Below are 23,170 nucleotides of genomic sequence, written 5' to 3'. Positions count from 1 at the left end.
ATATAAAGCATATCTCCCCCCACCCCAGTGTAAGGGGGAGAAGCATTGTGGAGGGGCGAGAAGGCTTGGGGTGAGGGGGAATGACCTGTAAAGGGAGATGGTTGGTCATGTGGAGGGGGAAGCAGTCCCTAGTAGCTGTATATCAGCATAAAACCCTTGCTAGATGTGCAAAAGTTGGTTTGCAGCCAATGTGAACATAGGAAATTGCTTTATATCAGGTCAAGGCATTGGGCCACCCGGATGAAGACTGTCTCCTCTAGTGGGGCGGAATGATCTGTCAATTTCAGTTCTCTTAATTTCTCATTTTTATGAATGTTAAATTCAGTTCTCCACATTTCTGCAGCAATTAAAAAAAAAAAACTTCATGTAAATTCTCCAGCACGTTAGTGCAGATTTATCCTGATCGACACATTTTTGCATGCTGCTTTGATTAATGTACACAGTTTTGCAAGCAATTTCTCCTCCTAATAGATTGCATTCTTGTGTGTTACTCTCCACCACAGTATATTCATTTGTCTACATACTGTCCCCTAATAATATGCCTGTTTGTAAACATTGGTTGGTTGGAAGAACTGCGTTGCAAAATTTGGATGGGTGTGGATTCTGAAAGGTGGCTGGTTGTGTTTCAGTTCTCTGGTTGTTTTTGTAAGGCATTAGTTTCATAGACCTGCCTTTAAAAGTGAACTGAATCGAATTTTTCCCCTATCCCTGCTCCTCTGTGGTTTTCCAAGGTCAGGCAGAAAAAGTCTTCCCCATCAGCTGCTACCTGATTCTTTTAACTGGAGATACCAGGGACTGAACATTGAACTTTCTGCATCCAAAGCAGGCATGTGCTCTACCACTACATCATGATCCCTCCTGAACCTGAGAACTTCCTTGTGCGAAACTGTACATTTCCTGCAGGCCTGCTTCAAAAAGGTGCAAAAGCACTCTTCTGCCACTTCCAACGGTGCAGTTTTGGTGGGTGCCATACATTTAAAGCACACTTCTACAGTCATGGTTCCCCCCCAAAAAACCAAACAAAAACTTTGCAAAAGGTGCTAACCTCACAGATCTGGGAACTTTGCAAAAGGTGCTAACCTCACAGATCTACCATTTCCAGCACGCTTAACGAACAACAGTTCCCAGGATTCCTCATGACTGTTAACGTGATATAAGAGTGCTTTAACTGTAGGCTGTGAACATGTCTCAAATCACCCAGGGACTGCATTATGATTTCCTGTCAAACTTGACTACGGTACTTTAAATGGCAATTTGGCCACCAGTAGGATAAGCTCAGGTGACACAGCCCATTTATGTGGTGCACTGTCACCACAATAAGCCACTACCTCTTGTCTGCGTTGCACTTCTTGTTAAGTGCCAAGCATTAAACCCAGTCTGGTGAAGGCTACCCCTTTAAGACAACCCTTGAAAGAGGAAGTGAAAATCACAGCTGAACATCCACAGACGCAGCACAGCTGTCCTGCAGAGCAGAAAATTCTCCCACACACTGCAGCAGCACTGCCTGCAACAGGAGTTATGGATTCTGTTTCCTTCCACCAGTACATCTGCGATCTGGATCTTTGCTCCTTGCCTAGAGTGGTGAAGATCTGCTCTGGAGTCTACTTCCAAGGTGAGCATCACTGACTGCTTCTCTCTTTGCCGCCAGCAAATTCATCCTAAAGTTGGGAGGCGGGAGGTGAAGACAAGTAATGGAGCTTTTTGAGCATGCTGGTTGTAATTAAGTCAAAGCTTGAGCTGCAATCTTAACTCAAAGCCAGGATTGGCCTGGGATGAGAGTCTTGTTCTTGGGCAGGACAGCATAAGGCCAGCAAGCCCCTGGTGCCCCCCCTCCCAACTTAGCCCTCCAAGTTCCAGTGCAAGTTTCCCTGGCTGCTTCCCCTCTGCCCAGACCTGCCCAAAGCTGTTACGATATGCCAGGATTGATTTGCGTAGCCATTGCGATGAGATGGCCAGTGTTCAGGGTTTGGGGAAGCAATGACTGTGTTGCTCACTGTGAAAGAGTTGTGCGTGAGGACTCCTTCCACAACTGTGTCTAAGTGGGGAAGTGGGAACAGGAGACGTCGCTGATCTCCCACCCAGCTTTTGGACTTGCCAAAGGTATCTGCTTGTCCACTATGGGAAATGGAAACCTCAGGTCTGATTGATCCAAGTTCCTTGAAGAAGACATTGGCATGTCCCCCGTCCCCCCCCCGCGTTCTTATCAACAAATTGACGGTATATGTCAATCAGTGGCTGTTAGCCAACGGCAGCAAAAGGGGGCTGCCATGTTCAGGGAAAGTATACCTTGAAATGTTTGTTGCTGACAAGCGAAAATGGGAGAGGGCTGTTGCTTTCATGTAGGCCTGTTTGTAGGCTTGCCAGAGGCATTTGGTTGGCCATTGTGAAGAACAGAATGGTGGACTAGGTCAACCTTTTTTTCTGTCTTCTGAGGGCTCTTCTTACCTTCCTAAGTGACTTGAGCAAGGCTGTTCCTGGATGTGATCAGGAGCCATGGTGCAGCATTTATGCAACAAATTTACTTGGGAGGATGGAAGGTCAAGGTTAATTAATAGACCTCCATTGCTAGCACTATAGAACAGTGGTCCCCAAGCCTTTTCCTTCCACGGACCACTTGCCATGGGCTGGCTGGATGCAGAGGAGGTGGTGGGAGGCAGCAGCTGTGGGGAGCCCCCAAGGGAAGAAGGCTCAGAGCCCAGGGATTGGCGGTGGGATGACCATGAGTGGCCAGAGGGAGAAGAGGGAGCAGACTGGGAGGAGGGGTGTCGGAAGCTGAAGAGGTAACAGGTTTTAGTGAACAGGAAGAGTCTGTGACAGAGAGCAGTTCAGAATCGGTGGCGGAAGTGGAGGCTGGAGAGGAGGGTGGCCTTGGGGCAGCAATGAGTCAGGCTGGTTAAGAAGCTGGATCTTGAAGTGGCATGACTTGACTTGATTCAATTTGTTTTGTTTTATTTCTATGCCGCTTTTCATTCACATAAATTGCAAAGTGGCTTACAAACAATGAATAACATAATAGAACATCACAAATACAACACAAATCATATAAAACAATTAACAAATCATCAGTAAAACAATTACCGTCTATAAAACACTATTAACAAAACAACTAAAAAAATAAGCTAAACAACACAATTACAGCATTCACAATGCACTACAGCATTCATAATACATTGGTACCTCGGGTTACATACACTTCAGGTGACATACGCTTCAGGTTGACAGACACTTCATGTTACATACACTTCAGGTTACAGAAATAGTACCTCGGGTTAAGAACTTTGCTTCAGGATGAGAACAGAAATCGTGCAGTGGCAGCAGGAGGCTCCATTAGCTAAAGTGGTGCTTCAGGTTAAGAACAGTTCCAGGTTAAGAACGGACCTCCGGAACGAATTAAGTACAGTGGTATCTCAGGTTACATACACTTCAGGTTACATACGCTTCAGGTTACAGACTCCGCTAACCCAGAAATAGTGCTTCAGGTTAAGAACTTTGCTTCAGGATAAGAACAGAAACCGCGCGGCGGCAGCAGGAGGCCCCATTAGCTAAAGTGGTGCTTCAGGTTAAGAACAGTTTCAGGTTAAGTACGGACCTCCGGAACGAATTAAGTACTTAACCTGAGGTACCACTGTACTTAACCTGAGGTACCACTGTATATAAAACAATATTAACATTAACAAAATAGCAGATAAAAAATAAGCTTAAGTTTTGTTGAATTCACACCCCCACACTCCCCACCCCCATGACTAATAATCTTCCACTCTATTCAGTTTGTGAAAAGACATCTGCAGATAATGCTCCTAGGGTTGGTTGATGGGGCAAGGCAGGTGGAAAAACCCATTGCCCGATGGCCAGCACAAAGTCTTTCTCCTCCACATTTCAGGCTATATATGTATACTAGGTAGAAAAATGGTGTTAAGACACCAAAAGCATCCAATGAGCTTCTGCCTGAACATTGCATTCTGATGCCACAATTTGGGAAGAGGAGAATGAGCAACCTTTTTAAAAGACATATGTAATGATAATCATCTTAGCCTCAAAGTTTTATTGGAGTAAATTTGGAAAGTGAAATAAAACATTAAGAGATGGCTAAGATGGTGTTAAGATACTGTTTTGACAGAATTTTGCTATTTTGCTATTATGACCAATGTTGTTAAGACACCTTTATAATTGACACAATTTTGAAAAATGGAAGTTTCTGTGTCACAACAATCACGTGTGCAATTACATCAGTGTTTTGGAGAAAGTAAGAAAAATAAAAGTTTGAAGAAAGAAACCTGTTTTCAGCAAATATGTGTGAGTCTAGAGTGCGTGGGGATTCTAAGTGTATCTTAGATTTGATTTTAATTTTTAAATGGTGTGCGTTTGTGGCATGCATGCTATTTGAAACTGCTGCTCAGGGTTCCTCTTTATTGTTTCCTGCTGACTTGTTTACTTTGCCCGCTTTTTTATCAGAGCCTTTATCTGATCCTCCAGACCTTTGTGCTGAATGTGGAGAGGGCTAAAGCAGAGATTGCCCATGAGATTGCCCATGATTGCCTTCCTGATGTTGCTGGACTACAACTCCCATCATCCCAGACCACTGGCCATGCTGGTTGTGGATGATGGGAGCTGCAGTCCAACAATCTCTCTGGAGGGCACTTCTTTGACTATCCCTGGTCTAAAGTGGTATTCACGTGTGGAGACATTGAGAGCAGGGCTTTGCTTTCTCACTTCATTCTCTCACACATTGATCCAGCCAGGGCTCCTGTGTTGTCTCCTGTATTGACTCCTGTTTTATTTGTATGGGTGGGTAAATCTGTCAATTTTGGTTTCCCTCAGTTCTCTCTCTCTCTCTCTCTCTCCATTTTTAAGTTCAGTCCTTCAAAGATCCAAATTGGTTTGAGATTTCACTTATTGAAGTCCTTATGAAAATTCATCAGCATTTTAGTCTGAATTTCTCCTATTATACACAATAGTATGTCACTTTGTCCAATACAGTGGTACCTCGGGTTACATACACTTCAGGTTACATACGCTTCAGGTTACAGACTCTGCTAACCCAGAAATAGTGCTTCAGGTTAAGAACTTTGCTTCAGGATGAGAACAGAAATTGTGCAGCAGCGGCACAGCAGCAGCGGGAGGCCCCGTTAGCTAAAGTGGTACCTCGGGTTAAGAACAGTTTCAGTTTAAGAACGGATCTCCAGAAGGAGTTAAGTTCTTAACCTGAGGTACCACTGTATGCACATTTTTGCAAAGCAATTTCTCCTTATATAATGCATTTTTTGGTGTAATTGTCACTAATATGCACACTTCACCCATATGCTGCCTTGTGAGACCTCTTCTGGAAAAGAAAAGGCTAAGGAGTAAAACCTACTCAAATCCAAAATGGAGTCCCCAAGATGGCTGGATGGCGTCTGTACATCTCCTTCCAGCAACTCCTGCAGCCAGGTTGGTGCCACATCAGCAAGGCTGAGGGGGAGGGGTCATGTTGTTGAGGCAGCCCACGACCTCCATATACACTGCCCAGGTGTGTGCCTTGTAGAGTTCACTTTGGTTCTGCTAATGCAACAAAACAATTACTGGTCTCTGCAGCCACAAATCTCCACTGATTTGACTTCGCCCCTGGAGGCAACACTCCATTGTATTTTGAGACAGATTCTAACAACAACCCATATGCATTTTTGCAAACATTACACAGCTGAAGAACTGCATTGCAATATTCTGTGAGGTATGAATTTTGAAAAAGGGGCTGTTTCAGTTTGTGTATTGTTTCAGACCCTGCAAATTTGGTAGTATGCATTTCATATTATTTCTCCCCCGTCCCTAATTGCATTGGGCTTTCTCTTTCTTTGGCCTGAGCATGGAAGATATTGAGGGAAGCTATAAAGCGGAAGGGCAAACTACACATATTGCGTCATAGAAGTTGAAAAGTGGGAACTGGTGATGTTACCGGGAAGACAAAATAGATTGGGTATGTGAAATCAGGAAGTTCTTGTGACAGATTGCAGAGCCTTGGGTTAAAGGAGGGCAAAGCTAAGCAGAACCCTTCGGAGTAGCTTGCATGGGCGTGGGAACAGCAGGGGGCTGGTTTATTTCAGGCCTGGTGGGCTTCCCCTTTCTCTCCCCTACAGCAGAAAGTGGCATAGAGTTGTGTGCATTGACGAATGCTCAGAATAGAGAATACCAACTTGAGGATGGCATGTATACAAATTAGGAACATGCAAATTGGAAAGGCTAAAGGCATCATAAAGAACTTAGAGGGTTATTTTTAAAAAAACAAACAAACAAGCAGTGTACAAATTTTATGAAATAAAGAGAGAGAGAGAGAGAGAGAGAGAGAGAGAGAGAGAGAGAGGTGTGAATTAAGATTTAACATCTGCAAATGACTCAGATTTGATTGGTCTTATGCAGGGGTCAGCAAACTTTTTCAGCAGGGGGTCGGTCCACTTTCCCTCAGACCTTGCGGGGGCTGGACTATATTTGGGGGGGGGGGGGAATGAATGAATTCCTATGCCCCACAAATAACCCAGAGATGCATTTTAAATAAAAGCACACATTCTACTCATGTAAAAACACCAGGCAGGCCCCACAAATAACCCAGAGATGCATTTTAAATAAAAGGACACATTCTACTCATGTAAAAACATGCTGATTCCTGGACCGTCCGTGGGCCGGATTGAGAAGGCAATTGGGCTGGATCTGGCCCCCGGGCCTTACTTTGCCTACCCATGGTCTCATGCTTTCAGGGATCTTTTCCATAGTACCGAGCTAGGGAAGTCTGCTTCAAAGCGATGGGGCCCGTGATTGGTGGCTGGGAAATAGGATATTGAGCAAAATGGGGTTAGATGGGGCGGGCAAGGAAGAATGGGGGAAAAGAGATCTGAGAAAGAGTGGGAAGGTGTTGTGCTGGTTTTAGTCACTTGATTGTGGTCTGTTAGGGCAAGGGAGCACTGATCTGAGGCATTGCCCACCTGTGTGGCATTTTACCTTTATCCAGTCTTGAATCTTGAGGCTGGCTCTGAGTCAGACACACACCTGTGCCTTCCCTTCCCTCATTTGGATTCTGCATGCACTTGATTAAGCAGATATAAGCTATCTCTTTTCCAAAGGGGCATTAAAAAGAGGAACAAACAGTGGCGTAGCGTGGGGGGTGCAGGAGGGGCCGGCCGCACCGGGCGCAACATCTGGGGGGGGCACGCTCGCACTCGCAGCTCTCTGCCCCTACCTGGCTCACTTACTCTCTCTCACTGCAGTGCTGGCTGTGCGAATCCGATCCGAGCCGCTGGGTTGCCGCCCACTGTGGAGGGGGTGGGTGCCAGGCGTGCGGTGCGGAGAGAGAGCGAGGGACTATCTGGGGGAGGGACAGTGCAGCGGCCGCCCAGCACAGCGCTGAGCGCGGGAGAGAACCACACCAGACCAGACCAGGCAGCAGCAAGAAGAAGCTGGCAGCGGCGGCAGGTTAGGGGTTAGGGGGCGCAAATTACTTGCCCCAGGTTAGGGGACGCAAATCACTTGCCTTGCCCCGGGTTAGGGGGCGCAAATTACTTGCCTTGCCCTGGGTGCTGACAACCCATGCTACGCCGCTGGGAACAAAGAATGCTATTTGAACAGATTCGTTCCCCCCCCCCCGCCCCCACTCCCAAACCTGTAAGGAAAAGTTGCATTGTGTCTCCCGCCTAGAGTGGCTGTGTGCCCTGCTTTACAGAGGACAGTCCTCAATTCAAAGGAGTCCTTTATTGAAAGGCTATTATCATAATAATCTGATCTTATAATAATAACACTTAGTATTTGTAGAATGCTTTTCATTATTTTTTAAAAATCTTTACAGCATCCCTGAAAGGTAGGACAATACTGCTATTCCCAACATTAGAGAAAAGAGGGGGGGGCTCCTAAAACTGAGAGACAGCAGCTCTTCAAAGTCCCTCCCTGGATTTGAACCAACAGGACCACAGCTCTGGTCCTACACTCTACCCACTAGACCATATTGTCTTTTATAATTAATTAATTAATTAATTAATAATAAGAATAATAATGTTTTTAAAGTAATTTTTAAAAACATTATTATTCTTATTATTTATTTATTTATTTATTATAAATTACTTTAATAGTGGCTGAATTTTTGAGTGCTGTCCATGTAGAAAGACTAGGCCATTATAAAGAGATTTAGTGGTTCTTAATTGATCGGCGATGTGGTAGTGTTGTATTAGTTATGCAAATTGATTTCCTCTGGAGTTAAAAGATCTGACTGGGACAAAACTTGTTATGCTGAGCTCGTATTTTGCACAATTTGTATACGGTGTCTGTTTGATAATATGTGGCTTACCATGCCTAATAAAGGATATTTGATGATGACTAATGTTTTTACCATATTGTCTTTTTAACCACCCTGCTAGCAGTTTGTCTTCCTGTATACTAACTAAGACCTCCACTTTCTCCAGGATCTGTTTATGAAGTCTCTGGCAATGAATGCTGCTTATCAACAGGAGATCTGATGAAAATTATTGATGTTCAGCTGCAGAACATCTCCTGCAAGAATGTGGAGAATGGGCACATATATGAGCTGCCGCTGGATTTTAAAGGTATGTGCATTGTTTGCTTGTTCAATTAAATTTGTACTGTCCTTCAGCTGAAGGTTCCCATGCTCTCAAGACAGTTTACAATACAAAAAAGTGTCCTCTGCCCTTTTTAGTAGTACCCACAGTGGAATTTTCACAGATCACCTCCTGCACACTGAGATGAAAATATCTCCAGTGTGGGTGTGGATTTTTTATGTTTACTTTTACAGTGGACTTCCATGTGGAACACACAACTGGTGAGCCACTTCTGCTTCCTGTCTCACCTTACATAACATATATGACATCATAAATAATGTCAGGTGCTTTGGGCAGGTAGGCATGGTTTGGCTGAAATTGCATTTTGTTTAGTTAGCTATAACAGCATTTATAAACCCACCCTCTTGTAGAATACTGAGGCTGTGTACAGCAATACAAAAACACCTTTCAAAAGCATTAAAAGCAGTATGAAAATTTGTGAAAATGACTGGCTACTCAAGAAAATCTTAAACAAGGGCATAGTCCTGTTAGCAGGAAAAATGAGTTTTCAAGAGACGCCTCGAAGACTAAGGCAAGGATAGAAATTTAGTGACTCAGAAGGAAGGCACATATTAAGAGAACAGACACCAGGATGTGGCTAAGCAGAAACAGTATCGAGGCAGAGAAGAGGGACATGAGACTAGTGACACCAAATTCCCGACTTCTGATTAAGACAAGCTGCGGCTCTATAATGTGGGCAACAGCTGCCATTGCTGTTCTGGATGACCTCAGTGGGTTTATATCCCAGCCAGATGGGCAGGATATAAATTTTTAAAAAGTATTATTATTAATAATAATAATAATAATAATAATAATAATAATAATAATAATAATTTTATGGGTGGCCAGTGCAGTTGTCTTAGCAGAGGTGTTGCATGCTCTCAGCTATCTGCCCTGATCTAGCTGTTGCAGTCTGCCATACATTGGGCCGTAGTTCAGCAGTAAAGCATGGGCTTTGAATTCAGGCCCCCGTTTTCATCCCTGGCATCTCCAGGCCAAAGGACCGGGACTTCTGGCGCCATTAACTCTCATCTCTTCAAACTTCACAATATGAATCAGATGAGCCCTCTTGTAGGTCAAGGAAACAGAAGAGCCTGGCGATTTTTTCTCTCCGGAGTGAATATGTCATCTGCAAGAGCAGGATTTGCCAGGGGTTTAGAAGACAAGGCAGGACCTGGCACACAATCACTTTATTAGGTAGACCAGGCTCAGACTGTGTATGCACACCATACATTTAAAGCAAATAATATTGGGAGCTGTTGAGGGTGCTGGGACCGGGAGTAACTACAATTCCCACGATTCTCTGGAGGAAGCAATGTACTTTAAATGTACACTGGGTCCCTCCTGATGACCTGTGTATTCAGTATTCAATGTGATGTACTTGCACAGAGTTTATCCTTGGACACGGGTGCCGACACGCCCTACTTCCACTGGTGAGAGGCACTATTTAATGGGCTGTTACTAGGGCCTGACACCCACCCACCCCCTCCAACTTTATTTTCTTAACCCTCTGTTTTGTGCAGGTTCGATATATCAGAAAACCTGTTCCCCAAAAATAATTGTTTCTCACTCACAGGTAAACAAATAGCTGCAGTCATGCCCACAAGGGACTGGTTTCTAGAACTTAGGGAGGGTGGGCTACTAGTGGGAACAGGCACAACAAAGAAGAGGTAATAGTTTATGCAAGTCTGGTTTGTCAGAAAACTTGTACCCTGTTAAAAAATTGGTCTACCTGCATGCATGGCCACAATGGACATTAGGTTCCTGGAATAGGGAGGGTGAAGAAGTACAGTACTAATTGTGGGAAAGAGACCAAAACACAGTGTGCAAATGCATCCCATCAAGTACCACCCACAGGTGTGAATGGGAAACACTGAGATTTGAGTTCAACCGAAAGTGTTTGTGTGTGGATGATGGTGCACAAAAGCCCATGTGAATTAACACTCCGGCGTGTACACAGCTCTTGCCTTGTATTTTATTGCTTTAGAAATAGCTTGTAATGAAAGTTGGCATGTATAGAGCTGTCATATGTTTTGCTTTACACGGAACAGTGCCAGGAACAGGTGGGGCACTCCTGACACTGCCATCGCTGCTGCTTACCTTCAGAAGACATCTGAAGGCAGCCCTGTTTAGGGAAGCTTTTAATGTTTAACAGACCACTGTATTTTAACATTTTGTTGGAAGCTGCCCAGAGTGGCTGGGGAAACCCAGCCAGATGGGCAGGGTATAAATAATGAATTATTATTATTATTATTATTATTATTATTATTATTATTATTATTATTATTATTATTATTATTATTTATTATTTACTATTACCTAATGTGGCAAGGCAATGGTGAGGTTAGGGCAGTGCAGACCATCAGCGGAAGCACCTGACTGGCTCTGCTGCTGCACCAGCCCTGCCTGCAACCTCGCCACTGCCCTGCCCCATCCAGGTAACCTGGTGTCAGGCAGGTGGCCACAACTCATCACACTGGTCATTCCTCTCTTTGAAGGGCTGTTCAGTCCAAGTCTAGTTTAAAGATCAAGAGCTCTATGAAGAGAGAGCAGCAGACTTGGAGTTGCCCATAGTCAGACTGAGCAGTCGCCTGAGCCACCTGGTCTTTCCTGCTATGGTGAGATTGTACTGTATTCCTATTAAAGCAATAATAATAATAATAATAATAATAATAATAATAATAATAATAATAATAATTTATTATTTATACCACGCCCATCTGGCTGGGCTTCCCCAGCCACTCTGGGCGGCTTCCAAAAAAAAAATTTAAAATACTATAATACATCAAACATTAAAAGCTTCCCTAAACAGGGCTGCCTTCAGATGTCTTCTAAAAGTCTGGTAGTTGTTGTTCTCTTTGACATCTGGTGGGAGGGCGTTCCACAGGGCGGGCGCCACTACCGAGAAGGCCCTCTGCCTGGTTCCCTGTAACTTGGCTTCTCGCAGTGAGGGAACCACCAGAAGGCCCTCAGTGCTGGACCTCAGTGTCCGGGTAGACCGATGGGGGTGGAGACACTCCTTCAGATAGGAATTACTTATAATTTGGCATCTGTGCATATAAATTAGCACATGAAGTTGCTATGCAAATCGGTGTCCTCTCCACCACCCCCACCCTGGCAATTTGCAGGTGGACCCTCTCAGGATATAGCTACTTAAAATAACAACTCTAATTTTGCATACCCCACCCAGGTCTTTTTCAGCCCAGTTCAGAACTGCCACGTGGAGCACAGAGGAAATCTTTCTCTCGTGGCTCTCCCTTCCTCAAGGACAAGTTTTTGGATTGCCAAAAGCCACAGCGCTACACAATCCAGGAGGTCCTGCGGTCAGCAGTCTTGCGGCGGAAGAGGCTAACCTGCCCGGAAATTGGCAAGAGTGAGGTCCAGCTCTACCCAACGTATAAAGTGAAAGTGATAATGCATTGTAAGTATAGACTGAGCTGCGGCTTCCTCTAGGCTGGGAAGGCGTGGTGGAGGGAAGAGTGTGATTTGGTTTGCCTTTGCAAGGCAAGGTACATGTGTACACATCTGCCAAAATGTCTGCTCGGGGAACATACCTTCCTGATAGAGCATCTTCTTTGCACACGGGAAGTTTCAGGTTCAGACCCTGATATCTCCCTGCTTAAAGAATCTGATATCAGGCGATGGGAAAGCCCATGCCGTTTAGGGGTTACAAAAATGGTAGCTGTGTGAAATTCAATTCAGTTCCACTCTGAAAGGCAAACCTATCTAACTGGCACTCTCTGAAGAAATACAGTGGTGCCTCGCAAGACGAAAAGAATCCGTTCTGTGATTCTCTTCTTCTAGCAGTTTTTTTGTCTTGCGAAGCAAGCCCATTGACGGATTAGCGGATTAGCGCTATTAGCGGCTTTTAGCGGCTTATCAGCTTATCGGATCAGCTGATAAGCGGCTTAGCGGCTTAGAAAAGGGGGGGAAGGGGAAAAAACCCGCAGGAACTCGCAAGACATTTTCGTCTTGCAAAGCAAGCCCATAGGAGATTCGTTTTGCGAAGCACCTCCAAAACGGAAAACTCTTTCGTCTAGCGAGTTTTCCATCTTGCGAGGCATTTGTCTTGCGGGGCACCACTGTAGGCGAACTGAAGCACAACCATCCTTCAAAATTCACAAGGCTCCAAATTTTGCAGTGCAGCTCTCTAGCCAAGTAAATGTATATAAAAATTTATATTCTGTATTTTTTGCTCTATAAGACTCACTTTTTCCCTCCTAAAAGGTAAGGGGGAATGTGTGTGCGTCTTATGGAGCGAATGCAGGCTGCGCAGCTATCCCAGAAGCCAGAACAGCAAGAGGGATTGCTGCTTTCACTGCGCAGTGATCCCTCTTGCTGTTCTGGCTTCTGAGATTCAGAATATTTCTTTTCTTATTTTCCTCCTCCAAAAACTAGGTGCGTCTTGTGGTCTGGTGCGTCTTATAGAGCGAAAAATACGGGACTAGGGCAAAGTTTGCAGAAAAATTTGTAGGCGAGTGAAAAGCACATAAAAATGCATTATTTTGGGGAAAACTGTTTAGCAAAAATGCGCATATTAGGCAAAAGTGAATACAAATGTGTATATTAGGAGAAAATCGCACTACAATGCTGATAAATTTCCATAAGGACTCTTTAAAAAGAAATCAAAAGTTGATGTGGCAATAGGGAAAGCTGACCTTAACACTACCGAAATTAGAAAGAGAAATCAAGAGGCAGATTTGCCGTTCTTGCCACCAATGCTGAAGAATTTTGGTGCATGTGGCGAGTTCTACAAAGACAGAGAGATACAGAGATGGTTTCCATATTTATACCATTTGCAGATCCATCCGAGTACAGCCATAGCAGCAGGTGATGGGATTCCCCTGTAGACTCTGGAATGCCGCTGATAATGAGTGTGGGGACTCATTATGAGTCTACGCTTCTATGAGTCTATGTCACAGGAAGTTTCCTTATCCCGAATCAGGCCATTGATTCATCTAGCTCAGTACTGTCTACACTGACTGGTAGCAGCTCTCCAGGATTTCAGGCAGTAGATGCCAGGGACTGAAGTCGAGAGACATTCTGCATGCAAAGCAGATGCTCTTCAGTGATCTAAGGTCCTTACCCTTTTGACTGCTGTGAGGCAGGTGGGTACAAAAAGCAGGCCCCTTCTTAGTCATGGCACTGATGGTTTGGAATACCCTCCCCAAGGAAACCACCCTGGACCCATCACCATATACATTCCACCAGCTGGTTGTAGCACAGCTCTTCTGGGAGGCTTTTGGGAACTGCGTTTGATGGCCAATATATTTTTGCCACTGTGATTGTAGTACATGCATCTACTGCCTGTTTCATGGTACAGTGGTACCTTGGTTCTCAAACATAATCCGTTCCGGAAGTCCGTTCCAAAACCAAAGCGTTCCAAAACCAAGGCACGCTTTCCCATAGAAAGTAATGCAAAATGGATTAATCCATTCCAGACTTTTAAAAACAACCCCTAAAACAGCAATTTAACATGAATTTTACTATGTAATGAGACCATTGATCTATAAAATGAAAGCAATAAACTATGTACTGCAGTCACACAATCAATCAGTAGCTGAACTGGGTTCCACACAGTCACAAAAACAAAACGAAAAGAGCCACAGAGACAAAAAATGCAAAATAAATAGCAGAAACAGACAGACCTCAGTGCAATATTCAAAACGGAAGTGTGGCACTCATATTGGAAGCATAACACTCAAAATGGAGCACGTTCAGCTTCCGAAAAATGTTTGCAAACCAAAACACTCACTTCCAGGTTTGCAGTGTTTGGGTTCCAAGTTGTTTGAATACCAAGGCGTTTGAGAACCAAGGTACCACTGTACTGTTTTATTATATTTATTGACAGTTGTGTGATTCAAATTTATTGTCCTTATGCTGGGCTTTTGAATTGAATGGCAGTAGTAAATAAAATGCAAAGCACTAGCAATATCATTCCTTCTCTTTTCAATATTCAAACTGTGTCATTGGTTATACAGCCAATAGACAATGCTTGGAGAACCCCAATGTTTGCAGATCTACAAAAAATACATTAAATTATTTGTTACATTAAATTCATAGGGTATTTCAACTACCCGAAGTAGTTTCAAGCTGCAGAAATGCTTAATTTTTTAAAGGTTGTGGATGATTGATCAGCGTAAGGATTATTTGCCTGTGCAACTGAAACCCCTTCTATACCACCTAAATCTGTTCTGGGGGTTCCCCAACACACTGGAGCATATTTGGGAGAAGAGAGGGGAAGTCCCACTACACTAGCAGCAATTGTTGCGCTCATGGCACATGGCAGAATACTGCCCAGTTTTCATGCCTCATCCTTTTAAAATAGAAGCCTGTGTGGTGCAAGGGAAGGGCTTTTGCCCATACCAAGCTTCTTCTGCCCCTGAAACTGCTATTTGGCACGGGAGGAAAGCTGCTGCAGTATGAAATCAAAACAGGGTTGGTAAATTGTGGCCCTCCAGATCTTGCTGGAATACAACTCCCATCAGCCCCAGCCAGCATGGCCAAGGGTCAAAGATGATGGGAGCTGTGGTCCGGCAACATCTGACCAGTTGCACAGGTTCTCCAGTCCTGAGTTAACACTGCAGCCGGATTGTGGAACTGATTTCTTGCCATTTGCTTCTTTCTTGCGGCACTGCTAAGCCACCCTTGCCAGAAAAGGATTTGATTTTTCCCTCGAAGGCACCAAACTGGTGCCACTCTTTCCCCTTCCCTGCCCCCAATCCTTCACTTACATATTACCTCTTTGTGTTTTCTTTTGCCCTTCACAACTGACTAAAACCTTACATTAGTAACACACTTTAAAAAAAAATAATATACTATTGAAACACACAAGAGGCACAGGTAAGACAATAAATGCCAGGGGAGAAAGCAGCGAAACAAGGAACTCAATATAACAGTAAACTGGGCAAAGGGGGACAGCATGAAACATCATTTAATAATAATAATTTATTATTATTATTATTATTATTATTATTATTATTATTATTATTAATACCCCACCCTCCCCAGCCAAGGCCGGGCTCAGGACGGCTAACAACCAATAATAAAAACAAGTTTAATGAATACAACTTAAAAACAAGATTAAAATACAACATTAAAACATTAAAATGCAGCCTCATCACAGGAGGAGAAAGGAAAAAAGAAACGAGGGGGAGGGAATAAAATTGACTCCAAGCCAAAGGCCAGGCAGAATTAAATCAGTTGATGGGAAAACTGTGGCCCTCCAACTGATGGCAGTTGAAGTCCCGCAGGAGGGAGACAGGTTTCCTACCTCTGCATTAATGGTTTGAGATCAAGACTGGCTGACTGTGGAGTCTAGATGATGATGACGGCAACAGGTGGAAACGCCCAGAAGTTCACACACACACACACATATATATATATGTTAAGTCCTCTCTCCCTTAAGCCTCCCACCCAACTTCCAAAGACAGCTTCCACAGGATGTCTCAACTGATGGTCAGGTTCCTGTTTGTGGGAATCTTTGCCAGGGCTCTTAATGACCATGTGGTGCTTATTTCTCCAGTTCGAAATGACGTTGTGCAAATCAACTCTACCCTGGATGTAGAGGTGGTCGACGTCACCAAGGAGTCGCGGCACATCCACTTTATTAAGCCGCTGATGCTCAGCGAGGTTCTGGCAATGGAGGAAGCCCTGCCAGCGGAGGCAGAAATCCTTGAGGCCCCAGAGAGCCTGCCGGTCTTCCAGAGCGACTGGTTCTCCCACCTACAGAAGGGCTGCCAGATTCACATCCACAGCAAGTCCTCAGCATGGAGGGTCCTGGCCTCTTCTCGCAAAGGCAAGACCCGGACCTGCTACTTCCTCCTCTCCAGCAGCTACGAAGGCCGCTTTCGCCGATGCCCACGCAGATTTAGCTGCACCTCGGAGCTGGCCCTCAGTTTAGCCACAGCCAAGAAGCTGCAGGTCGTTGTCACCAAGGACTGTGAGAGCAGCGAAGGGGAATTTCCTTTCTTCAGTGTAGGAGACCGGCTAGAGGTGCTGAGGGTCACGAGAGCCAAGAAGCCTTCAGCCATGGACATGCTTGTGTGCTGCAGGGACAATGGAGATGAGGACAGAGAGCAAATCCATGTGCCCCTGTTCTTGGAAGCTGGCTTTGTAGAGGATGTCCGTGACAGCCGGAAATATACCATCTCTGAGGCAGTGGAGCACCTGCAGCTGCCCTGTGAGGTCAAGGTGCTTAGCACTGACTGTGCCTCTGATCCTCTAGGCTGCTCCTCTGTCCTGACCCTGGAGACCAGGATCGACTTGCAATTTCTCACCGTCAGCCTGGCTAAGGAGCCAGCTCTCACCTTTGACATTCCTCCACAGTGGTTGGACATGTCTCTCTTCTTCACTGGAGGGCCAGCAAAGGCCACCCCTCCCACTTGCAGCCCGGCGGTGGAAGAGTTGACAGAGGCCTTTTATTACCGTTTGCTAAAGTTACTGCCCAGCAATGCATCAGCACCTCCGAGACCTCCAAAGCGAAAGGACTCCAGGTGCAACACGGACCTCAGAAAGGCCAAAGGAGAAGAGAAGAATGCAGCAGAAACATCTAAGGTAATAAGGAATGCGGGAGAATTAGAGAAATACAGCAGGGGCAGGATGTGTTTGTGCAAAGCATTAAATACTAGGACTGGAACCGTTTAGTCAACTACAGTGGTACCTTGGCTTAAGAACAGCTTAGTTTATGAACAACTTGGATGAAGAACACTGCAAACCTGGAAGTGGGTGTTTTGGTTTGTGAACTTTACCTTGGAATAAGAACATGTTTTGCTTCCTGTTGAGTGTGTTCCATTTGTAAATTGAGTCCCCTGCTGCTATGAGAAAGCACAACTTGGTTTAAGAATGCTTTGGTTTAAGAACGGACTTCCGGAATGGATTAAGTTTGTAAACCAAGGTACCACTGTAATGCATTTCCAAAAAACTGACTGATGAAAGAGGTGCCACTGATTGAATTTATTATTTCGGTCACAGACCAGTTCCAGCCCACAGTATCAAGGAAGTCATAAAACACGATAGGGATACATTTGAATTTGCAATTAGGTATAGCAGGAACAATACAGATATAGCAAGTTAAAAAATATATAAATTAAAACTTGGCCACTAAAATATAACCTAAAATTATCATTTACTTAATCATTATGATAGCCCAGCTTGTTGCCACTGCTTAATAAGCCAGCAAGTTTTTAAACAAAGAATACTTATTTGTATTTTGTGGCCTTCAAAGTTTATAGATTGCAGGTATCTCAGAAGAGGCATTCTTTCATTTGGGAATGCTTCTTCTAAAATTGTGTCTGCTACGACACAGGTACACATAATCTAAAAATGAATAAAGATAACCCTCACTTGTTCAGAACCAGTTTCATCATATTGAAAGATTGGGAAAGCCAAATTGTGTGCTGTCCCTAGGAGCAGACAAAATAATACTGATGTAAGGGCAGAACCATCTCCAAACCTAGTTATGTCTCCCAACAAGTTGTGCCTTTTGATTCCCCTCTTCCATTTGTTCAACTTCTGAATAGCTTTTAAAAAATTGTATAGGTGGCCCATTTCATGACTTGGATGCATGAGTTGAATGAATGATTAATTCCTAACACAAGGTGCTAACTTTGCATGCATGGATCTAATCACAATTGTGCTCGCCCCCTGCAACCCACTGATTTGTTAATTGGGCATGGATATCATGGACGCGGGTGGCGCTGTGGGTAAAACCTCAGTGCCTAGGGCTTGCCGATCGTATGGTCGGCGGTTCGAATCCCCGCGGCGGGGTGAGCGTAAACAGTGTTTACGCTCAGAAAGTTTGTTCTGACTTTCTGACAGTACAGAGGATGGCAGGGTAGATGGCTCAACACAATAAACAGGAATGGTCCAACAACAGTTATGCAAAGTAATAACTTCAACCCCTGTAAGGCCATTTGAAGTCCAGGAAGTACAGTGGTACCTCTGGTTGCGAACAGAATCCGTTCTGGAGGCCCGTTCGCAACCTGAAAAGAATGCAACCCACATCTGAGCATGCGCAGGTCACGACTCGCCGTTTCAGCAAATGCGCGTGACATCATTTTGTGCGTCTGCGCATGTGCAAGTGGCGAAACCTGGAAGTAACCCTTTCTGGTACTTCCGGGTCACTGTGGGACGCAACCTGAAAATGCGCAACCTGAAGCAAACGTAACATGAGGTATGACTGTAATACTATCTTAAGCATCCACCCCTGATAAGACCATTCAGTTAAGTGTAAAATTAACTAACTACACAGGAGCCCTACCTCAACCCCACCGCATTGCTTCCTGAGCCAGACACCCACTTCCCACTTTGGCACTCTAGGAAGGCACTTTCCACAAAATCCAGCTCTGCCCTCAACTATTAACACACTGCTAAAAGATTCTTCTTAGCCTGCTAGCCTCTGCTTATTTACTGTGCAGTAGCTTATCCCACAGGGGCATGGGTGGCGCTGTGGGTTAAACCACAGAACCTAGGACTTGCCGATCAGAAGGTCGGCGGTTTGAATCCCCGTGACGGGGTGAGCTCCCGTTGCTTGGTCCCTGCTCCTGCCAACCTAGCAATTCAAAAGCACATCAAAGTGCAAGTAGATAAATAGGTACCTCTCCGGCGGGAAGGTAAACGGCGTTTCCGTGTGCTGCTCTGGTTCGCCAGAAGCGGCTTAGTCATGCTGGCCACATGACCCAGAAGCTGTACACCAGCTCCCTCAGCCAATAAAGTGAGATGAGCGCCGCAACCCCAGAGTCGGCCACGACTGGACCTAATGTTCAGGGGTCCCTTTACCTAGCTTATCCCACTGGCTTCTGAAGCAATCATTAAGTTTCCTTCTTAAAGACAGAAGTTAAGGGCTGGGTTTTGAGTAGGTTTGTTAAACTGGTCTTAGCATCTTAAGATATAAATTGCCTTCAGGGGGGAAAAATACTTGTTCTGTTTTCCTGTACCAGTTACCTTCTGGCAAGTCAAGCAGCACATCTAGAGAGCCTGCAAAACTTCCCTTCTCTGGACCTAAGCAAACAGGCGCAAGTGGGAGTGTCCTGAACAATCTTAATGAGTACACCATGGAATGCGAACGTCAAAGATTCCAGGAGTGTTCTAAACCCGAGAAACAAACCACAGGTATAATGACTTTTTGCTTGTGAACAACTACAGCAGGGGTGGGGAACCTTGTTCAGCCCAAGGGCCAAAGGAATAAAGTGGGTGGAGCAATGAATACTTTGTTGAGTAAGCTAGCTTCTACACACATTCCTCATTGTCTTCCATCCAGGAAAGCAAGTCATTTATCAGTTCAAGGGTACACTCCAGCCAAGCAAAAACACTCAAGGGCGTATGAAGCTAGCCTAGAGAGGGCTCTGGCCTGGGTAGATTGCCCAGAGCCAGACAGTAAGGCTTAGAGGGCTGCATTTGGCCCCTGGGCCTCAGGTTCCCCAGCTCTGAATTACAGTGAAGGCACTGAACATATCAAACCAATCAAATTCTCCCTAGATCTCCCAAATCATTAGCTCAGTATTCTCTGGAAAGGGGAGCAAACAGGCTAAGTGGGAAAGGGACCATAACTCAAAAGAGCATATGCTCTTGTCAATCCCGGTTAGCTGCAGTTAAAAGATCACATAGCAGATGACGTGAAAGACCCTAGTCAGAATAGATGGATTGGGAGCACAGGGGTGCAGTTTGCCAGACTAGCACAGATGTTGAGAAAATGAGGATAAAAGTCCAAGAGGCTGAATGCTAGTACTTTTAATGATAAATATCATTGCAAGACTGAATCAATTAGAAATGCAAATGGTTTAGAAATTGAACCTATGAAATCAGATTACTCCCAAGAAATTATGAAAAGGATGGACACACCTTAACAAGTAAACTGTTCCAATTGCACCTATATTCAATAAGGGGAAACCTTGTGCATCAGAGATTAGAATGGAGTTTTAAATAATAATGTAGTTTAGCAGCAAGGAATCTTAGAAATTAATGGAATCAACAGTAGAGGTCTTCACCTGCAAGTCCCTGGATATCAACACTAGGACAACAGAATAAGTACAGTGGTGCCTCGCAAGACGAAAAGAATCCGTTCCGCGAGTATCTTCGTCTTGCGGTTTTTTCGTCTTGCGAAGCAAGCCCATTAGCAGATTAGCGGGCTTAGCAGATCAGCTGATAAGCGGTTTAGCGGATCAGCTGATAAGTGGCTTAGCGGATCAGCTGTTAAGCGGCTTAGCAGATCAGCTGATAAGCGGCTTAGCAGATCAGCTGTTAAGCGGCTTAGCGGCTTGGGAAAAAGGGGGGAGGAAAAAAACCAGCAGAGGAACTCGCAAGACATTTTCGTCTTGCGAAGCAAGCCCATAGGAAATTCATTTTGCGAAGCACCTCCAAAACGGAAAACCATTTCGTCTAGCGGGTTTTCCGTCTTGCGAGGCATTCGTCTTGCGGGGCACCACTGTAGATAAAAATGATTTGTATTAATTGCATGACTCCCTTCAGTGTACTGATGGTAGAGTACTGGACATAGCCTGAGAGAGACCTGGCTTCACATTCTTGCTGAGGCAACATTATCCTTCTTCACCTGCCTCAGTGTTATAAAATAATTTACCTATTTATGCTGACCAGGGCTGCTTGTGGGGAATAGTGAGTGAAGTTCCTGCTGCAGGAATCTGAAGGCCTAAGTTCATGCTGGGTGTACAGGTGTCAAACTCATTTTTTTAGGCTCATATGGCAAGTGATCCTTATATGCCTCTTTAAACATCGCTGTCAACATTCAGATTTGAAAATAAGGGATCAGCAGCCTCACCTGTCCCGGGGAGTCTACGGGATATCTAACAATCTGGGATAGCAGCAGGAAATGGCACTGAAATAAGGGAATTTCCCGCAAAAAAGGGAAGGTTGACAGCTATGCTCTTTAAATCATGATCCAAGGTCCTGTGTTATATTTCCTGTCTGAATTGCCAACTAGCTAGACTAGGCAAGACACAGCCATTTCTACAGTGGTGCCTCCTTTGTGAAAATCTCACCTGACTCATCAAACAATCCTACACAGCATGTCAATGTGCAGTTAATGCAGAACACTTGAGGATATAGAATAAATTGCCTTCAGTAAATTGTTGCTTGATTTGAAGTATTATTATTATTATTTTATGCTACCTTTCAGAATGCGAAAGTACCATAGTGGGATATAATAAATATTTTACATGAATTATTTTTCAGGCACAGCTTTCAGTGATGATTCGGATCATGACTATGAAGAAGTTAAGGAGGTTTATGAAATGACTTCCAAACTGCAAAGAGCTGTTATTAAACACTGAGATACCTGTCTACAAAGCCACAGTGCTAGGCTAGGTCTTTCGTTCCCCACTTCCATGGTCAGAGCCAGTTCAGGAATGAGGGGAATTCTGTATTTTTAAGCAAACAGATCAACTTTACACTTCCTGGACTAATACACCAATCAGAATGTCATACTGCACACTTCACTGAATTTATGGACCCTGAGCTCAAATACATATTCAGATAACCATGTTCAGAGGTTCTAGTTACAGGTAGGTAGCCGTGTTGGTCTGCCATAGTCGAAACAAAATTTAAAAAAATCCTTCCAGTAGCACCTTAGAGACCAACTAAGTTTGTTATTAGTATGAGCTTTCGTGTGCATTCATGTTCAGAGGTTGATGTAGAAATGGGTTAAGAATGGACTTGCGAAAGAACACTTGTGAAATTACACCAGAAACAGATTTGTCCATCCCTAGGCCAGCATAACAAGCTGCTCGTTCTTTTCCCATTATTTTTGCCCAGCAGCAGCCTTGCTTTTGAGCCCAGTGCCAGGAGAGACTGTGTGCGACTGTAATTATAACTTCCAAGCCCCAAACTGGCAGACCATGACCACTTTCTCCATTCTGAAGAAAGCACAACGTATGAAATGTGGTCTTTAGAGCCTCACATGTGTCCTTATGCTCTACCTAAAGGAAGTCTGGTTCCAAAATAAGTCACCAGCACTGCAAGGAATCAACATTACCAAAGACCACCCAGGGTGAAGAAACTGCAATCTCCTTGTTTCAGGAGACTTAGCTTTGGCAACAAAGAGGGTTTTTAAGAGTACTGTCGCCTGTCCCCACCCTTACAGTAAAATGAGGACCTGAAGTTAGGCTAGAATAAGGTTACCAGATGTCCCCATTTCCCGGGGACAGTCCCCAGATTTACCATACAAAATCCATTAAAGTTGGAAAGATCCCCAGATTCATCGAAAAAAAATAATGTGGTAACCTTAGGCAAAAAGCAACCATGCCAAACACAATGCAGTACATAGAAACTATAAGGGGTCCCTCCTACCTGGGCTGCCAGACTCCCTTGCAGATGACATATTTCTGGGGCCTAAGAGCTACCATTAAAAAAAAGTGCTAAAGCATAAAATGATATGGGTCTGCAATTCAAATGCAGCTGTTTTTTACCAGTGTACTGGGAACACAAATATGTTAAGGGTTTCAACATAAGACTTTTGCCTATTTCAAAACTGCACAGTTGCATTTGCATTGTGTATTGACAACGGTCTATTTTAGCGTAACTAAAATGCAAGTGGTGGTTAAATTTTGAGGCTTGACTGACTTTCTTTTTTAATGTCACTGAACTAC

The 23,170-nt window shown here is 44.4% G+C and overlaps 1 protein-coding gene across 1 annotated transcript; it reads left to right on the top strand.

Moving 5' to 3' along the window:
* The first annotated feature begins 1,455 nt into the window (after positions 1-1,455).
* On the top strand, positions 1,456-23,130 carry THEMIS2 (thymocyte selection associated family member 2). The gene is made up of 6 exons (XM_081201962.1): positions 1,456-1,612; positions 8,418-8,558; positions 11,761-11,991; positions 16,096-17,126; positions 19,511-19,682; positions 21,759-23,130. Exons 1-6 carry the CDS (start codon positions 1,519-1,521, stop codon positions 21,854-21,856), a joined length of 1,767 nt encoding a protein of 588 aa, XP_081058088.1. The 5' UTR covers positions 1,456-1,518; the 3' UTR covers positions 21,857-23,130.
* The last annotated feature ends 40 nt before the right edge of the window (positions 23,131-23,170 follow it).

This window comes from Podarcis bocagei (assembly GCF_964188305.1).
Source record: "Podarcis bocagei genome assembly, chromosome: 7".
Taxonomy (NCBI): Eukaryota; Metazoa; Chordata; class Lepidosauria; order Squamata; family Lacertidae; genus Podarcis; species Podarcis bocagei.
This window is presented reverse-complemented; position numbering and strand designations above follow the sequence as displayed.

Bases quoted from the DNA above. Each gene is read 5' to 3' on its own strand.
- THEMIS2 (XM_081201962.1), top strand. From the start codon at position 1,519: ATGGATTCTGTTTCCTTCCACCAGTACATCTGCGATCTGGATCTTTGC. The intron at 1,613-8,417 runs GTGAGCATCACT...CACTTTCTCCAG, and splicing joins CTCTGGAGTCTACTTCCAAG to GATCTGTTTATGAAGTCTCT. The intron at 8,559-11,760 runs GTATGTGCATTG...TACCCCACCCAG, and splicing joins GCTGCCGCTGGATTTTAAAG to GTCTTTTTCAGCCCAGTTCA.